General features: G+C 40.8%; 2 protein-coding genes across 3 annotated transcripts in view; both read right to left on the reverse strand.

Annotated features, from left to right (window-relative positions):
• Window positions 1-7,194, reverse strand: part of STK31 (serine/threonine kinase 31) — a 40,895-nt gene extending 33,701 nt beyond the window's left edge. Inside the window, exons 1-7 of the mRNA XM_075143566.1 lie at window positions 7,112-7,194; window positions 6,676-6,714; window positions 6,536-6,588; window positions 4,977-5,075; window positions 3,932-4,006; window positions 3,029-3,187; window positions 977-1,332 (exon numbers count right to left, since the gene is read on the reverse strand). Of these exons, the coding sequence (XP_074999667.1) occupies window positions 977-1,332; window positions 3,029-3,187; window positions 3,932-4,006; window positions 4,977-5,075; window positions 6,536-6,588; window positions 6,676-6,703 (770 nt within the window). The 5' untranslated portion in view covers window positions 6,704-6,714; window positions 7,112-7,194. The remainder of the gene's footprint in view (window positions 1-976; window positions 1,333-3,028; window positions 3,188-3,931; window positions 4,007-4,976; window positions 5,076-6,535; window positions 6,589-6,675; window positions 6,715-7,111) is intronic.
• A 2,634-nt stretch (window positions 7,195-9,828) lies between these two features.
• Window positions 9,829-19,962, reverse strand: FAM221A (family with sequence similarity 221 member A). Of its 2 annotated transcripts, XM_075140768.1 has the most exons (7): window positions 19,763-19,962; window positions 17,887-18,060; window positions 17,223-17,413; window positions 15,000-15,206; window positions 14,066-14,176; window positions 13,285-13,373; window positions 9,829-11,500 (listed from the first exon to the last, which is right to left on the reverse strand). In XM_075140768.1, exons 1-7 carry the CDS (start codon window positions 19,816-19,818, stop codon window positions 11,441-11,443), a joined length of 888 nt encoding a protein of 295 aa, XP_074996869.1. In that variant the 5' UTR covers window positions 19,819-19,962; the 3' UTR covers window positions 9,829-11,440. The 2 variants fall into 2 exon arrangements, with proteins under 2 accessions (XP_074996869.1, XP_074996868.1); XM_075140767.1 differs by lacking the exon at window positions 9,829-11,500 and having other exon boundaries at window positions 13,090-13,373; window positions 19,763-19,864.
• Between the last annotated feature and the right edge of the window lie 293 nt (window positions 19,963-20,255).

A 20,255-nucleotide genomic window follows, 5' to 3' on the forward strand; every position in this document is an offset into this window, starting at 1 on the left:
TTCATTAAAATGTTTGAGAAGCTCAAATTATGGAACATTAGCAAATTCTAAACAAGTTTTTTTGGAGAACGTTACTTCTTACACCATCTCAACTTTCTGAATGCCAAGTACCATCTTTCCCACCCACAAAAATTTTTCTCAGTAGCCTGTTGCCATGGCAATCCTAGCAACTGTAGGACAAGTCTCTTTAAAAAGATTTCTGACAACAGCTGTAACTGCCAATTACCACCACCTCTTGTCAATGTAATTACAAGTTGCAGAGACACTGTTATGCCCTAAAGCTTACTTCAAACTGTGATTGCTGGCTTTATTTCTTATAAGCACACATTGTTACATTCCTACACAAATAAATCACCAAAATATGTTTGTCCTGCTAGGTAAATGTACTTTAACATTCCACATTTGTGTCCAGTGAGTTTTTAATAGCGTTAAATAAAGAGGTGATAGCTACAAAACGTCTCAGGGACAAGCCTATGGAAATTACCCAGATGCTAAAACAAACATCATTGCACTGCCGATCACCGCAAAGTCTGCTAGAGGCCTGGTGTCCTGCAACCTTCGTTTTCAACTAAGCTTTCCGGCATCTTCTCCTCTGCTTACCAGCTGCTACCCCTTCCTTTTTTTTCAAAATCTTGCATTAAGATACATAAGAACAGTCTGTCTCTGGAAATCAAACGAGGAAGAGCAAGCTATCCAACCAGCAACAACACTAATGAACAGTTTTCTACAGATTAATGTCCTAATTCCCACTACCACAGCACGCACACACACACACAGACTCACATATACTTCCCTACCATTGAGTACCAGTATTACTTAATTCTGGAAGGACAGAAATTGAGCTTTGTATTTTAGATACATCTTCTCTCTTCTCATATACCCACATCCCCTTCCATCTTCTCATATACCCACATCCCAGCAACTAAGCTAATCAGATCACTCATATAAAGTTTTCTATGACATCCCACTGCCTTACTTTGGGGCAAACGTACGGTTTCCAGTAGAATTCTGATTCCTTGCGCTGGCAACTACTTGGTCAAAGCGCCCTCTTGGGATGCTGTACAGCGCGCGATCAGACCTGTTTACCCACAGTGGAACTGAAACTTTTATCTTCTGATGTTGGTTTTGCATGACATCTACTTTTCTCTCTTCCACATCTTTAGCGTTTCCTGGAGATGTGCATTTTTCAGCAAACCCTGCCTTGGCCACCTCTTCTCCAATATCTATTTTTTCATATTCTGCCTGGGCAATAACGGTACCATCTTCGTGCTTGGCTTTGTGACGTATTTTTATTTCTTTTTCAAAAACTAGGCTGCTCAAGAACTTCTTCCCCTGTAAAATAAAAATACAATGAAATTGTGTACTGGACACTCTGAATACTTTTAGCTGAAATCAGCCATCTTTCTTCTAAGAAAAAGAAGATATGTTTAAGACCAAAACCCAAAGAGCTGCACAGGTAAAGCTTATGATTAACGCATTTATTCTGGAACAATGCTGTATCTGTACAGTTACAACTGTACCTGATCTAATCACTGTCAATGCCAGACTGGACTTCAACACCAATAGCTCTCCCTCAATGTTCAGCTTTGAAGAATTCAGTATCATTTACAAGTGACGGGCGTCCAAAGTCCCATCAACTCTCAACAGAAGTTGGCAACCAGGTTATCCAAGTCTTTTAGAGAATACTAGACCAACTATTTAACAGCATTATACAAAATAAAATGAAAAAATAATTTTAATTATTACATTGTTTAACAGCCTTTCAGTAAGTGGCGCAGAAGTTGAAATAGAACATAGCGACAAATGAATTATTATGTGCATCTACCTTACGGAAATCTACCTTACTGAAACTACTCATTTAGAAATTGGGAAATGCTGGAATTGGCAGCTATCAGTTTCATCAATAAAATCAAAGAAAAACAGCTTTGAAAGACTGGGGAATGCACTCAAGACCTTCACAAGACATCTGGGAGAAAGTTACCTTTTATTAACAGGGCTTTTTCCTTTTTGCCGCACTTCTGAAAACAAGCTGGTTTTGCTGAAAATTAAGAATGGAAGGGGTGGGGGCAGGAAAGCTATACAGAAAAAGCAAATAAACCTTTACCTCAAGGAACAAGAACTGTTTAAAAAAAAAAAACACACCACCACACACAAACAAAACAAAAGCCCAGGGGATTGAGAACAGAGATTTTCACCTGTCTTAAGTAATCACATTAAGCAATGTCAATAGGACCACAGGGACGAGACCATACACAAGGGGTCTCAGAATCTCCTCTAAATGATAGAGGGATACGACAAGGGAAGCAGGACAGCTGCTTCTGCCCCCTCCTCCTCCAACTGCTGCTCCCAGGCCACTGGCTGGTGAAGCACAGGCAGTGCCAGTGACAAGCCTTGGAGAAGCATGCCATCAAGACTGTAAGTGGTGTCCCGGAAAGGGAGACTGCCACTAGTAAAACTTGACCAACGGTCACCAGTGCCACTCAAGAGAGTTCAAAGCTTTTACCAGTCCTGCTGGCATCAGCTCCCGAGCCTTTCACGTTCATTGCTGGCCCGGGATGACAGGGTTCCTACTACCACTCACATTCACCTGCTATTCTCTCTCCTGACCGAAAGTTTGTACAGTACCCAGGCACATGGCATTCAAGCAGCTCACAGACTTAAGTGACTTTATCGCAGGTTCTGTGACCAAGGGAGGTCAGGTCCCTCTGAAGGGAGAGAAACAGAGGTACTTTGTTTCCTCAGCACCAGAAAGAACTCGGGTCAGGCAGAAATAGACCTGAGGCTCTGAAAATGGCAAAAGCATACTCTAAAAAGCATGTCCCAGCACAACCTGAAGAGTTTGTGACAAAACCATTTTAGTTTCTAGAGCACGTTCAGGGCAACAGATCAGACAGTCCTTCCCAGCATGCCCTGCCTTCACAGTTAAACATCCAGCTCTTAGAAGACTCCTCCTGGTGACACTGTGCTGGTATTTGGCAGCATCTGTTACAGATCCCATCATCTAAATGCTTCAAAATACGTTACTCACCTGGTCAAACATGTTTAAGTTCTGATCAGTTGGTAGCTGCAGTCCCCAGAGCCTGTACTTCTTGGCAACACTCGGACATTGCAAGTTTGGTGGAATTTCAACTATGTCTGACCTGTTCAGAACCTCAGAATTTCCATAGTCAATGTACAATACCTGACACTGCAACAATAATATAAATCAGCAGAGGTTACACAAACCTCCTACAGAAATATGCGCTGACAGTTACTAGAATATAAGCATTTTAACATACGTCCATGTTGCAGAGATCAGAGTCTTCCCTACTAAGCCTAGACACCCTTCAGAGGAAGGAACCGAGTTAGAGAAATCTCTTATGTTGGCATCTGTCTAAAAGCCTAGCGACGAAAGTTTAAGTAACAAAACAGATCTTTGCTAGCAATTTCTTTTTTCTCTAAGGGCTACAATTAAAAAGCAATATAGAAGACTTTCTTCAATGGATAGATATGCAGTCTAATGTTTCCATGCCAACCAGCCTGCCTAGAAATTATCATTTTAAATAGGAACTACTAGCCTTCTGTATCAGTCACCTAATGCCGATTAACAACTCTTTCAGGTCATTTGCATCAGTGCTAACATGTCACATGAAGGCTGCCATTTTCACCACTCAGAAGTTTTGAAATTAAATTACATTGCTTAACCACATTAACTACCATTCACGAATCTCTTTATCAAGAGATACAAACAGCATTTCGCAATTATGTCATGTTTTGCCATCAGCATTTTTCAAAATTACAGGTCACTTGAATTTGTGTCCCACATGTATATTCGCTGTTTTTAAATGCATTCACACAGCAAGTTTCAAAAAAAGGAGGAGTTGCATTTATTCCTATCATCCTGCATGTAGAACTGATACAGGAATAAAGACTTTAAAAAAATGGTTCCTGCCTTTTCATTGTTGATCACTTGCTGTACCATACATCTATACCAACATCTATCTTCAGAAAAACAGCCACCATAAATCTGGAAATTAAGAAAAAAAGATCAAGAATAGCATTCTGAAAATATAGGCATACCTCATTACAAATATTATTTTCACACTCTCCTGTAATTATCCCAACAGCAGTATGAAAACAAAGTAATGATTTTGATATCCTATCTCTCATAACAATATATGCTAATGCTTCAAAAACATAATCCTCTACTCCAAAAACAATAGCTCAAAGAAAATTTTGCAACTAGAAAAACACTAACATTTTACACAGCAGTCTCCCACGGCTTTTCTGTTAATGTGTTGCTACAAGACTTTATTGACACTGACGGCTTAGTAAGCCCGACAAAGGAACAGGCCAGTCACACCACAAACATGCTGGGTTTGCTGTTGGTGCATTTTTTTCCTTTTCAAGAGGAATGTAGAACGTCATTTACCTGCACACACAAACAGTTCAGACAAATCGTTTTATTTAAACCTTACTCTGCAGTAAGCCATCAGTAGTTCACACACAAAAATGAAAGTTGCCATCACTCTTTGTATGCTTGTCATAGAACTGCTATTAAATATGTCCTTGTTATCTTCTTAAGAGTACTTTGTCCAGCGCATTTAACATTACAGGTTTTTGTAAGATCTTCCACACTTCTTCAGATGGAGCAAAGAATCACTTCTCTAAAAAAGCATTACTCTCTTGTTAAAGACAACCCATAATGTATACTGGACAACAAAAGAGAATTCAGCATTCTGTATATTACCTTCTTGTAGTATTTCCTGAGTGTTAAAAAAAAAAACTATGGTTGCATAATTTAACTGAAGTCTGAAGTGCAGAAAGATTTAAACTTGCTCACACAAAATAAGTCAGCAGTTCTTAAAGAGATCTTAAGAGAATATATCCCACAGCATAATCAAAGATCAAGAAAATACCTAAGAAAATGGTTGCATAGAATTAAGGTTTTTATATCCAGGTGAAAAACAAACTCCACATGTACACAACCTACTTACCTTACTAAAATCAGGTTTGCCAAAAACTGCATTAGCCCGAGGACAAGCTTCTGCCAGCGCACAACTTAATTTCAAGAGGTCATTACATCTACTGACATTCTAAGAAGTGTGGAGAGAGGGTACGAGTTATTAACTGTCACTTTTAATAGATGCTTGATGGCTTGTAACAGCCAGAAATTAAATCAAAACAGTTTCACTGCTGTTGAGACAAGTAATGCCCCACCTTAAGCTTTCAATCTTCATGATTTTAGTAGCATTTGTAAGCCTGCTCTCATTTTCTTCCAAAAATTAATGAAACAGATCAGGGGCAGGTAATGTACCCCAGAGAAATAGTTTGCAACGAACATTTTTAGCAGTTTAATTACCAGCTTCTGCAAGCAGTATGCATATCTTACTTATCAATCCTTCCTCACAAATTTTAGTATGTATTTGGCATTCTTCTTCTTTCTCTCTTTAATACAAGGAGACAACAGCTCTGGCATACCCCTTGTTCTCTTTATATGCAAGACCTGGGGTTTGGTTTGGCTGAGAGAAGCAGAGTATGTCCAGTTACAACTTGGTATCTGAACTACCGTAAAACTGGGTCAATTCCAGTAAAATGGCAATTACTAGACAACATTCTACTCTAATTCAAAGGAAAGGATCCAGAGCTCAGAGCAGGAAGGAAAACACTAGTGCAACTTAACATTTTGTTAACCTTAGAAGTACACTCCTAACTTTTGTACCTTCGATTTTAAAAACACTGTAACTGAATCTCGGAATGCCAGGTAAGAACCTAAAGGAGAATTACCTATGACTATTACAACTAAAAATCCCTTATTAGATGAAGCTATTCCATAAACAGAATGAGTAATGTTTGGTCCCCCTCCCCAAATTCCTATTAGGTACATGACAAGCAGCATTACCTCCTCCAACTGGCTCAAAGCTACACAGGTGTTGACTAATATGCACACACCAATTAGCCAGCAGACCAAATAGAAAAGGTAAGCTTTGGTACTCCTTCTGGATTTTCCCCTCTCCCTGCTGCACCCCCCACGTTAATGAAAACTACTCATTGTTTTGTGTTTTTTTACTTTTCCTTACTCCCACCGTCCAACATCCTCCTGCCCATCTAAGAAGACTTGAAAGGACCTAGCATCTTTGAACCATCTCCATGTCAAGCTTCATTGAAACTGCCCCACACGCTCAGCTGTTAGAGGGTAGGGGATCCACCCCCAGCAGGGCTCCAACTGCCTCCTACAGTAGTTGTCAGTCAACAGCAAGTATTCTAACCCTCAATTATTTTTTTTTTGGCATAGGGTCTACCAAATATTCAAGAAAACCCAGCTACAATTCAAATGGATGGACGAACAATTCTTTTTGACATTTCAGAAAAGAATAACTGATTTCAGTTTAAAATGGCACAATACTTGCAATTCTGAAATCCAAACTAACTTTTTTTCCCCAACATCAAGTGCTATCATTTATTCTCACTTCTACAGAAACTTGCCGGGAGGGGGGGAGGAAGGGGAGATAAGATTAAACACCTTAGTTAAAATCAAATAGTTCTCTGAATTCACCTGTGCCCAAAATGTTACAGCATCTTCGACGTGACAGCCCACAACATCTTCAACTTGAGGGAGGGGAAAGAAAAAAAAAATTATTCTCAAGTGTAAGATTGTGTGTGTGTGTGTTTGTTTGAAAAACCACCTCACATTACCTTTGTCATGCTCTGAGTCTCCATCCATGACAACGGATTCTGAAACATTACAAGACGTATCTATAGTTAAAAGAGAAATTAAGGTATTCTTCCAGAGGCCCGTGGCGCGGGGAGGTACACGCACCTGCCTCGCAGGCCCACGCGACCTGCCCCTGCCCTAAACACTTCACGGGTTCGCCCCTCCGTGGGCTCCCGCTCTCCTACCGCCTCTCCACCACGTTTCCCCTCGGCCCTTCTCCCCGCCAAGTGAGAGGCACCCGTTTCTTTAGCGAAAAACGCTTCTTTTACGCGAGGAAGCGCCATCAGGCTGGCACGGCCGCCACTTCCCGCCAGCAGAGCAGGGCCCCCTCCTCACCGCGCAGCCCCGCGCCCCTGGCAACCCCCGGGAGCAGGCCCGGGTGCCGGCCTCCCCACGACGGAGCGGCCCCGGCGTTACCTGAGGCGGCCGGGCCAGCTCGGGGCGACGGGCCCCGCGGCGGCCGCACGTGCTCCCGCCACCGCCGCCACTGCCCGCCGCCGGCCCTGCGCATGCGGCCGCCCCGCCCGCCTGCCTGCCCAGCGCTCGGCGGGTCTTTCAGCGCTGCCGCCGCAGCCAGTCCCCGCGGCTGCCCGCCCGGGCGGTGCCTCCCCTCACCTCCCCGCCCTCAGCGGGGGACGTGAGACGGCAGCGCTGGGGAGATGGCCCTCCTTGTGCCTGCGCGGTGAAAGGGTCGCTGCTCCCGCCTGCGGACAACCCCTCACCTCAGCCCGAGCAACCCTACCCGGCGCAGGGGCAACGGGTGCTCTGGAAAGCTGGTAGGCACCAGGCTTTTTCGGCAAATCCATGATTGTATGCCCAGGTGCCTCCTTCGCCACACACAAGGGTGGCGATCAGTACGTGCTGATCCTGGTTTTGAAGCAGAAACGAAGCAGCAGCAGCGGGAGGCTCCTGCGCCGAGGTCGTACCCTCCGCCGGCCTCCATGTACCCCTTGAACGCGCTCATCCGATTCCCCTTGTGCCATGTGTCGGTGCTCATCTTTCGGTTTCACATACAGTGATTTGCAATTTTCCTGTCTTATTTCATGAGAATGAAAACTGACGAGGCCATTAGCGAGGGAGGGGTGCCAGTGTTACACAGGTGGCACGCGTGGCTGAGTCTGGGACTTCCCCTGGGGAGGTAACTGCGGGAGCACATGGGCGTAGTGCCCAGCCAGGGCCCCCGGCACAGGTACAGTGAATTAGAAATCAGAGCTAAACCCAGTGTAAAGCAAGTAACGATGTACTCTACCAGAAGACAAATGCTACGGGCTCCAAAGCAAGAGTAAGCTTCTCGGCCAAAGTAGTACCTTTTGTTACCAAAAAAAAAAACCAAACGGGTACACCTGTGCAAGGTCTTGAAAACCTTTGTTGCTCCTTTCAATTATATTTGTGCTAAGAAAAAATACTATCACTACCTGCAAAGTTGTCTCTTTCCTTGGGCTACATGGCTACAACAAAACTACCACTAGAGACTACAGGGACATGCAGACACGAGGCCTGCAAACCATTTAAGATGCACAACGTGCTGTAAAGACACTGACAACTTGCCAAAGTAATTCTGCACGGATGCCGTTACTGGCTGTGAATTCACACATTACGTTCCCCTTCCTCCCAAACCTAAGATAGATGCATTTTATATTTAGTATCAGAGAAGCACAGAAGGGGAAAAAGCCCCTTGCCCTCCACTTAGGATCACTGACCAGTCTCTACTATCATAAATAACCAAGGTACATCTAAGCCTTTTCATAGGATAATTAAAACTAGTGAAAAAATAATGTTCTACACTCTAGGAGTGTTATGATAATGGCAAAATATTGATTTGAAAGCCAGCTATTTAAATAATGAGATGTGCTTCAGCATTGCCTAAGACCTACGCAGTTAGGCTTTACCAGCTCAGAGCACTCTTGCGTATGACAAGAAATCATTTCTCCTGTGGCAGGTTCCTTGGATTAGAGTCAGAAATGGTTAATGCGTCTAGCTGAATGACAGATATACGCCCACAAATAAATCATACAGATGAACCGATAACTTACCTGTCCCATGATATTACGTTCACAGTTCCTGACTGCTCTCCGGAAGACAGACCATCAACAAGTATATGTCAAACTGAGCTCTTTATTTAATGACCACTGTTAATGGCAAACATACTAGCATTTGATTTCTGCTTTTACCTTTACAAAAACTTTCTTAATAGAAGTATAAAGAGATTTTTCAATAGAATGGGAAGTTGCAATTTTGATCCTACAAAACGATGATTTTTTTTTTTTAGGATAAGAGTAATTCCAGTTAACTGCAAATTTCACTTAAGACATGACATCAGTGTCCAGTTTTCACAGCCAGCAACCTTACCTGGTTTTTCATGTATAGATATGAATAAGAATTCTGCAAAAAAGTACTACATGAGTACATAAGTACTACAAAAAAGGAAAGTGAGTTTCTTTTACTTGGACGTCATGAACATGGGTGAAAAGTGGTCAGAATTCCTAAGCAATATTTAATGCAGTTGATATTTTTACGATCCCACCTGTTTTCCAACTAAAAAGAAATATCATAAAATAAATGTAATAACTTTTTAGTATTATTTAAGTGGAAATTCTAAATAAGTTTAAGCACAGAATAAAATTTTTAAGAATTGACTTTGATAAAAGCAGTTCATGATGATCAAAGTACAGTGTAGTAAGACTGAATTTGGCAGAGCAAACATTTAGAACTGACAAGTATTTTTAACTCAAAATGTCAATAAAAGCACAATACATTATTTCCTAAAAGTAAAAAGTTATATTATCAGTATAAAAAGAAAAACAAGTTTTTTGTAACTATTAAAACATTTGTCTATAACAATATTTTGCTGTGAGAAACCTCATCTCTGACAAACACACATGCATTTCTGGAACTGCATTCCCCAATGGGTATAGCCACGGGGATAAATACGAAAGTAGAATAAACTTCTGCTATTAAGCTTGTAATAATCTCTCTGAAGACTGAAATAAAAATATTTTTTCTATATTTTTATTTACCCTTTTTTTGCCAATGTTACTTACATTTGTTTGTTTCTTGTAATTCTGTTGTGAAATCCCCATTTACGTACGAGACTGAGTATCTGTAGAAATGATTGCTTATTAGGACCAGAAGAGGGAGCTCAAATTAATATTTTTATTTATTAAGTTAAAGCAGTATGTTACAGTGTGGAATTTAAAGGTAAAGGTACTTTTAAAACATTCATTAGAATCTTTGATTTATTATGCATTTAAATTAAAGTAACAGATTAAGCTCTCTGATTGGCATCTGTAGTATAGCTTGGAGTAAAGGTAAATGGCCTTTTTTAATTTTTGAATTTGGGCAATTGAGCCTTCCATTCCCTTCTCACTCAGATTCCAGCCGCCTCCATCAGTCACTATACGACTTGCATGCACTCCCAAGAACTCTCCTTCCCTCCAACAGCTGATATCTGAACAAAAAAGCAAGTTGCCGTGCACCAAATGCATTCAGCGTCACCTCTTTTCCTCTGCCGATCAGGCACATAAGGGCATCGGGCACACAGAGGCATTCTCTCAGATGGGAATCAGAGCTTTGTAAGCTTCTCCCAACTCTTGCTGTAAAGTCTCAGTACACACATACCACCTGAAAAGTCTTCAGTCCAAGAGACATCTTCAAGTATTTTAAGGACAAACTGACTTACACCTCTGTTTTCAAAGGAGACTAACAAAGTTAGCTCAGGCTCTGCTTTTGCCTCCTGAACTGCAGCCTCTGCCAGTTAGTACTAAGTTCTTGCTGTGCTGCTTACAGATTTAAACCACCACACAAATTTACCAAATTTTAAATTTTCCTGTCCCCTACCTTTAATACAACATATGCTGCCACAGCTGTGAATATGGACAAAGAATACAAAAGCACATCTCCCTTCTTGAGGGACTCGGTCTGTGTTGGATTAGACATGATGAAAGAGTATCTGTTAGACAAGTAAGTTTATATCAAACACTATATAATTATTTGTTTACATGCAATAAATAGCATAATCCATTTCCACTTAATGTTTTCAGAAGTTCAGTGTAATAGAATCATTATTACGGACAGTATCAGACAAACAGAACTGGGAGAATGCTACTGCTAGAGAAATCTGGAATGAAGTATACAAGCAGGATCCCTTCAAGTAGCTAGTAAGTATGTGTGGAAATGGGTTTACATGCATACAGAACTTCACATGTAAAAAATATTTATACGCTGGCAAGAACAGAGCCTAGAGAAGTGTGAGAGAAGAAGGGTATGTTTGAATTTTATGTAAAGATGATGAAAGCAACAGAAAGGAAAAAAAAAAGATTTAAAGAAAAGATTAAAATGTCAATATTAACAGAAAAATCCCACGAAGTAAAAATCCATGAACAAGATGAGTTCTAAGGACTCTACAAATAAAGAAAGTGCATCATAAAAGTCTAAGAATAGGACATATGTTTTCTTTGCCCTACTACAATGTAATACTTAAATATTCTCTCAGATCTTAAATAGCAGTTCTGTAAATCTCTACATATGATTTTCCATTCTCAAAGGAATATCTATGTAACAATTCTGGAGATTAGAAACACATTGATTAAAGTACCAATTTTATTACAACAAAATTATTTCATCAATAGACCAAACCAGCAGAATAGAGAAATGAAGAAATACAAATATGCAGGTAGGCACAGCGAAAAATACTCTTGAATACAACAATTAACACTGTGCCATATAATAAATATTTCTTTATTAATCTCATGGCTTCTTTGATGGTAGTGAGCTTTTCTCTTTCTGTTTAGCCTTCTCCTTTTTCAGCTGTAACAAAGACAGACACCAACAGTGGTTCAAGCATTAATTTGCAAGTCGGCTAGTAATGCAATATTAAATCTCTACATCCAGTCATAAATTTACCAGACTGATATATGCAATGGAGAGAGCTACAGATCATTCTTAGCCCAACCTAACATTGCTTACTTCTGCATCACGGGTCAAAGGAGCACTTCCATAGCTCTGCAGCTGCTCCCCTATTCAAACCAGGGCTGTCTTTATCTCTGATAACGGCAATCTAGGTACTCATGTATCCCTCAAGGCCAAAGTGCCTCACAAATGTTCACGGTTTTGTCTTTATGTCACAGAAAGGTAAAGAAGTTTTATTACAGACATGAACAGACACAGTTAGACTAACCAGCATGCACAAAATCACATAGAAAGTTTGTTGCTGAAGTGGATGCTAAACCTCCATCTCAGGGCCTCCTCACTGACCCACAAGGTCACGTCTTCCCCTCACAAGATTTTTTTCTACACAGTAGGCTCTTATAGCATGGTATGATTTACCAACACACATACATTTAACTCTGCCATTCTGTAGTAAGACTATTAATCCAAACAAATATATCTGTTGTTTTTAGAAGCAACAGTTGTTCTCAAGTATTGTTACATTAGTGAATGAAATTCTATTTAGAGCAATTATATAAAAGGAATGCATGGACTTTTGCATCTCATCTGCCATAAGATACCATGTTGCTATCAAAAATGCAAGGAAAAATAAAATAATATTTTTAACATGCTTTTTTTTCCCCATAAAATAGTGTCAAAAGGAAGCAAGGCCCCAGTCCTGATTTGGATGTCTACAAATGAACTCACTGCTAAGCAATCCTGTTGATGATCTACACAGGAACTCGTTTTAAAACATTTTTCCATACTTGGAGGCTTGAGGTTTGTATCTGAAATTTCTACTACCTTTTGCAGAGAAAAGAAAATCTTAGGTGGAAAAAGAAATGTAGCAATTTGGATTTGATAGTAACATGTTTTCTCCTATAAACTGATACTATATTTGTAACATCTTACCATATTTTGTGATGATTTCCAAAATAAAGAAAATTATTTAAAATTCCATAAAGCTAGAACAGCTTTCTCATTAACAAACACCTTGTTGCAAGCAGCTAGCATAACAGCAGTTAAGATGTTAAAAGTTAAGTATGCAACATTGCCTTACAAAAGAATTCATAAACAGTCAAGACATACTTCCAGCAGAGGTGGTGGACCTAAGGAGCTGATGTGGGGAAAGAATAAGTATTTAAGCATCTAAGTAACCTACACCACAGGGTATTTAAATTTACGATACAGACAGTGGGGTGGAGGAGGCACCTCTAAGGGGGGTGATTCAGATCATCTAAGAAAGACGCACCAGATTTAGCCCAACTACACAGACATTCGTAAGGAAAAGAACATCATAAAGTTTTAGAAATGAGGTAGCAAACACACATTCCTAAATGTCACAGGTGACTTTCTGTGAGTCTGCTTTGTTGTTTCTTTTTGTCACATAGTAAAATATTTTGGTTTTCTGTAATGGAGAGTTACCTCAATAAAAATCTGCCCAGATGGGATGGGGTAAATACCATCCCAGACATGACTGACCTCTGAAATCCTGCAATAGCTCATAACTGTATTTAAAACTTTATTTTAAGAAGCTAGTGTTTTCTCGGGAAGAGAACAAATGATATAACGCATTTATATGCCACTTAAATCACACATTTATCTTTTTTAGACATCCTCTTGTGAAAACATATTTGAATTAAGCAATAAATGTAGTAACTTGCCTGTTCTTGATAACGTTTTTCAAAGTAAGCCATGTCATCATTTTCTGAATGCTCTCCATGAGAAGCTTGCCTTGTGGCACTAGAACCACCTGGAAACAAAAACAAAAACAAAAACAAAAACACAAAACAAAAAAACACAACACTTTTTTCATTAATAATACCTGCTATTCCATTAGTTATGTTTCACATCTGGCAAAACACATTTAAAATGAGAACTCACCTTTATAGGCAAGTAACAAACTCCAGCAATTTAGATCAAAGAGTAACCTCTTTAGTCTAGGCTAGCTGCTATTATAAATAGTCTCGGAGGAGTTCAACAGTTATATTAATTGCTAAATTCTTATACTAAATAAGGGACATAAAATAAGCATAACTGATCCATAATTCCATGCAGAAAAGACTTTCTGGCAGAAGGCAGTTTCACAGGATTGCGCTGAATCTGTACAATCCATTCAGATATGATTTCCTTCTAGTAGGAATTAAAAATTTAAAAAATGAGTAAGTGACACCATTAAGGAGGAAGATACTAAATGACAGAAAAAGATCATTAAAGTTAAAAAAGCACATCATGACCAAAAATAACAAGCAGTAACAAAACAGTTATTTTAAGCACTTCAAGTACATGAATGTTGTACTAAATTTTCACATAACAAGGCTTCAATACTCATTTTAATTTTTAACTTTGATTTTAGCCCTAAGCACCCTTCAACTCATAAATAAAACCAATTAATTTTATATTAAATACTTTTTGTAAAACAGTATTATCCTCCTAATATAGCACCTGCTATCTGTGAGATGATTTGAGCAGAACTGGAAGGTCCCTGAAATGCTTTTAGAAATGGATGATCCATGCTGGTAACAGGGGATTCTAAAAGTTCAGCAGAAGGAGCCCCTGTTAGAAAATAAGTTGAATGAAAACAAAAATTAACTTCACGAGATATATTAAGAACATACATGATGGAGTTAAAACAAGGCTACAGATTAATATCTACAACACTCAGTGCAGATACCATAAATTTGAGTTTACAAAAGCAAAAAAGGCTTCAAAAGAAATGAAAAGCTTTGTTTCTTTAATTATTATGGCTATGCTATAGTTTCTAAACTTCAGACAAATCCAGGAAACCAGATCAGAATTTTAAAAAGAAATAATGAATACATGGCAATAATAAATAAAACAGTATTTCAGGACAAAATGTGTCCATTACTAAATGACACAAAATCACAGAGCAGCAGAGGTATCGAGGCCAACTAACATGCCTGTCAAAAATAAAGTTCTACAAATTACCTCTTTTTTTTATGCTAACCAGCTATTAACCTTTGAATTTGGAAAAAAAAAATGCTCTAACTGTATAACCAAGAAATACCTGGGCAGTATTAGACTAAAGGATTAACATAAACATATCATGGAAGTATTAAGAGAAAAACAGAAGTTACAGCGTTCTTTCTAAAAGATATGCTCCACCAGAAGCTACTGGACTGAACACCAGACTATTGATAAAGAGTTTTTTTATCAATTCACTACAGCAAGTTGGACAAGATGGTCATAGTGGTCTCTTCACACCTAAGGACTGCTGGGGAAAAAAAAAAATCTGTCTTAAGTCCTACTTCTATTGATCCAGCTTGCATTCGAACTTTGAAAGTCTATGTTGAATTACTACTTTTCAAAGCTACTTAGTTGGAGAATTAAAATTTCATCTCGGGTCAGCTGCACTTACCTATTCCACTGTCATCGAGTCTCATGTAGCCTTCTGCTAATGAACTAAAACCAGTCAGTCCTCCCATAGCAGCATAAGGAACATCCTGCCCCACGGGCTTTCCTTGGGCTAAGCGCTCTTGTTTCGTTTCCACGACTGTTTCATGAGCATGTGTTGGCTGACCACACGCACAGGTAAAGCAACTATGAAAGCCCGAACACTTGGAACCTAATTAACAAATAAATAAGTGTAATGAGTGAGATGATAATGGAATTTATACTTCATTGCAGACAAAACGGTGTTTCCCTAAATTGATCTTGTCAAAAACTAGAGTTCCTTCACTGGAAAAGCATCCAGCTATGCTTTCTGTTTGGAAGCACATACGTGTTTTGGTGCAAAGCAATCAGCTGTCTTTGCTGAAACCTTTTACAGCCTCTTTTCATCACGATACAAAAATGCTGTATAAAACAGGAGAAAGGATGAATGTGGGGATTAGATCACAGGGGTCGTCCAGTCTCAGGGTCTCATTCAGTCAAGTTTTGAGTACCTCCAAGGATGGAGATTCCACCTCTCTGAGCTGCCTGGACCAATGCTGGTCTTCCCTTGGAGCAGACATTTCTTTCCTAATATCTAATTGGATTTCCTATGTTGCAACTTGTGTCCATTGCCGTTAGTAACACCCTTCTCTATCCCTCTCATGACAAAAAAAACCCAAAAAAATTCTGTCACTGGGTAAAGAAGACAACCTGCCAGCATTTTGGCAGTATTATCTCCAAAGGTGTACAACGTGTCAATATTGCATGGCCAGAAAACTTCAAATTGCAATTCACGTATGATACAAATCACAACGTAAATGTCTTTAAAAATTAGCAAAATTATCTGGGTAGTGAACAAAGGCTGTGGCAACAGCAAAATAGGTTCTACGTAAGAGTACCATTAGACTGACTTTCAGGGTTTTTTTTAGCTTACATAGCCACAGGATGTAACTGAAACTTGACGATGGCATTGGGGGTTTAAAACAATTCAGAAATGTGATTCTGGAAAGGGTTTCACTCGCTGTCTCCAAGCCGAGATTCGGTGCTGTGGCGAAGTATATACAATATATAAAGCGCAATAGCAATATTTTTTCAATCATAAAGACAGTACATCTCTAATTTATCTATCACATTAGATTTATACAGGACTGGGCTAGACTAATACCACTACATTAAAACACCACCAGTCCAAAATAGAAGCAAGTCTTGGCACTTCTCTGTGTAATCTTTGAAGCCCTCAGAAGTGTCAGGTATTTTTGAGAAACACTAGAAAAAGTGCATAATGTAAATGATTATTAAAACCACTGTGTTCTAAGGATTCAGTCTGAATCATCCAATTGCATATTTAAGACTTTCATATTCCTTAAAGCAAATTATTGAAAGGGTGTCATATAAATATTTTATTTTTTCTTCTGGGGGATATGATTCTCATCCAGCAAAAGCTGTTTATTATTTTCCTGTACAAATTAGACAGACTTCATGAAAGAAACTTACTAACAGTATGGAACACTAACAAAAAAATCTTCAGCTTATGTAATTTGAGGTTTCAAACTAAAACATCTTTATGCATTATTTAGTTTCTATGGTTAGTAATTACTGCTGTTTCATTACAATAACCTCAAACAACTGAAGCAAAAAGCTTCCTCTTAATGCCTTCTCAAACCTTTTGCTTGAAACTCCACTCCCATTTGCATTTCTGGACCCACAATCTGTATGCTCGGGAACTGCTTTGTTAGAGTGCTGACAATAGTACTATTTAGGAACCGAGCGCTACTTCCTATTGAGTTGAGAAAAGATATAAAAATACATTAACGTTATATTCAACCAGGCAACAGAGGAGCGGAGATCAACACTTCTCTCTCTCAAACTACCAAGTTCAAGTAGAAAAGTCACGTGCATGCAGCAGTGGAAATGACAAACTGCAAATGGCGTGCTTTCATCCTGCCTAACTTTAGGTGGCTGACTCCATATGTATCTAACCGAATCATTCAGAAACTTAACGCTCCTTCACAGAACTTGGGGAAGCTAAGGATGTTGTTCCAAATCCTCCTGTCTTCCTTTCCATTTCCCATCCTTCTGCAAGGACCAAAATACGCATCAGTGACACGTGCAGCACATACCTAATACTCTGGATAGAATACGGATCCCTAACATGCTGTTCCTGTTAAGTTTCCTAGCAAAGAATGCTGCAAGTCCATCAGTAACTTACAAGAGTTACATGAAAATCCAGGGGCTGCACTGTGCTGATCAGCAAAGTGTTTGCATCTACAACGGATGGGCTGTGTGCCATTTAGAGGGACATAGTGATAGGACTGGCACGGACAACGGCTCACTCTACAAGGCACACAAATAGGACGGTCTTTGGGAATCACTTCATAGTCCGTTCTGTGTTGTTTATACCTAAAACAGGCAAAAATAACTTTTATAACTTTGTTAGTATTTATCAGAAAACTACCTGAAAGGCTTATAATTTATCTTACAAGTTCTGTTTTGAAGTATCTTTACTTATATTAATTACTGTTAATAGTTAATTTTAAATTAAATTCATAATATCAGGTGCTTTTACATCCATTCATTACATAACTGTCACAAATCCTTATGTTTCATTTTGACAGCACTGTCAGAATCAATCTGATCTACAATAGCTTGTGCCTTGAAGCTGAATTTCTTGAAGACTACAAAATCATTCTGGTCTCAAAAAAATGTATTGAGATTTAGATGTAAGGACAGTTCTTATGATTTAAAACCTAATTTTCTCAACCCTTAGACCTTAAATTAACTTGCCTATACTGTACTGTAAAGTATCTGGAAACATTTTACATTTTCCTAATTTAAAAAAATAAAGCAGTTCAAAAAAATGAAAAGATTCCTACCGGTGAGTACAAAAGCACAGCGTCTCTGGTCCCACAAGCTTACAGTCCATGCCAGTTGGTGATCTCCAGCTCACATACAACCTATTCTGTAACCGAATTGGTAATATTTTTCTTTTGTACTCTTCATATTCCTCAGGGGTAAAGAGCTTTCCTCCATCATCATCACCTACAATTCTGTAAGCATGTCATTATAAAAAAAAAAAAAAGATAATGAAGACAATAAAAGTAGGTTTCTCAAGATATTTTTTCAAATAATATATAACAACACTTTTGCTGTAAATGCAAAAAAAAAATCTTACCTTTCATAATACAGTTTTTGTGATACACATTTAACAGAACTGTAGCTGAATTTTAGAGAAATTTTGTGAATAATGCTCTTTTAAAAAATTTGCTCTGATAGACTGAAAACGAGGGTTGTAAGAGAGAAGGAAAAAATTAATAAAGCAAACTACCAGGCTCCTTTTCATACAGGAGAAAAAGCAATGGGCATCAAGGGTTGTGTAACCGGGCAGCTCTGCCTCAGACTTCTTGAATGACCCCTGGCAAGCCACTTCACCCATCTGCACCTAACTGTACTGCAGACTTGTATCAGGTTACCTAAACTTAGTATAGTCTGAGCAAGATTATTCAACTGGAAGTAGAGAACCACATTGCCATCAAAGTAACAAACAATACATCCAAGCTGTCTTCTACTTTGCAAGAAGACTATGCAAGTTTCTGTACATAAAGTTGATAGCAGCTGTATCCCACACCTCGGACAGGCCCATGTTCAAATTCAATAGCTGGAACTCCAGCATCCAAATTCTGCATTTATGGAGACAACTGAAGACAATAAGTAAAATCTGTAAATTACAATTTAAACTTAATTGCAGCACTTAACTATGCTGAAGTTTATTAACGTTTGTAAATATTTCAGTTATTATTTGTTGGGTGTGCTAAAACATACTGAATGAGTGATTCTTTGTCAAATATTCTGTGGATTTGTACATTGCCAGTACTGTACAGCACCAGAATAATGTGTCAGCACATCACTGTCATTTGCACGTCAATCCAGCTGACACTCACTGAATCAGTGCATAACTACTTATGTAAGAAATACCACTGTGCCTACTACCTCTGATGTTTTACCCAACGTTTTCCTAAGCTAAATTAAGGCATTTCAGTATAATGACCGAGTTCGCGTTTATTTTTGCTCAAGATCAACTCTTCAAGAGGAGCGATGACGCGATTAGCGAAGACACATAGGAGCATAAGGGCACACGTTTATACGCTGCAAAACTTAATTCACGATGCACGAAAAGCCCGTGTTCCAGTCGGCAGATGACCCTCTCACACCGCATCCCACAGGCGCACTGCCAGGCCGGGACGTGAGAAGCGATGTGCTGCCCCCCCCGCAGCCAGCCACCGTTCACAACATGCCCTCGCACCGGCGAGGCGCACAGGGCTCCCGTCGCCAAGGCCTGCCCCTCCACCGCAGCTGCTTAGGCCAGGGAGCTCTGCCTTCTCCGCGAAGAGCCACTCGCGGGCACCTTCGCGGAGTTAGTCAGGGCACTTCCGATAAATGGCGGGGCTGGGGGGGGGGAGACGGGGGATGTGACACAACGAAGCCGCCGCTTCAGGCGGGAGGCGAGGGGAGCGGCGCCCGGGCCGCGAGGATCTTCTCAGGCGAAACCTCGGGCCGCAAGCAGGGCGCAGGGGAAGGGAAACCGCCCCGGGCCCGGCGGCAGCGCGGGGCGGAGCAGGTCGCCAACCGCCGCCGACCCCCACGGCCGGGCTGAAGGCTCCCGGCCCCAGCGACCCCCACCCCACCGCACCGCCCCTCTCCCCTCCCCGGCAACGACGGGCGGGGCCCGGCCCGGCCCTCCCCTCCCCTCACCGCCGGTACTCCGCGTACTCCTCCAGGGCCGCCGCCTCCACCTGCAGCCGCTCCATGCCTTGGCCCCGCCGCCGTTGGGCCGCCCGCGGGCAGGGCGCCCGGAGCGCCGGGCGAGGACGGGGAGAGGCAGGCGAGAGACGGGCGGGGCGGCTGCGCGCCCGCAGCAGGTGGAGAGCGCGGAGCAGCGCGAACCGCGTCTGTACCGCGGGTAGGCGGCTGGGAAACGCCCGTGTAACTGCGAGGGCTGTGCCAGCCTGTATGGGCACGCGCGCAGGCGTGGGTGCTCACACAACCGCCACGGGGTGGTGGCGCGGGTCACCCCTCGCACCCTGCTGTAAGATTCGGAGAAGACCCCCTTAGTGAACTACGGCGCTTGGGCACGGACACACGCGTACGGTGCCTCAAAGGGCACCGACACAGCCGCCGGCAAAACCAACCACCCAACAAAGCACGTCCACCCCAAGCCCTCCTGTCCTCTGCCCCTGCACTCACA

Source organism: Calonectris borealis, chromosome 2 (genome assembly GCF_964195595.1).
Source record: "Calonectris borealis chromosome 2, bCalBor7.hap1.2, whole genome shotgun sequence".
NCBI classification, from domain to species: Eukaryota; Metazoa; Chordata; class Aves; order Procellariiformes; family Procellariidae; genus Calonectris; species Calonectris borealis.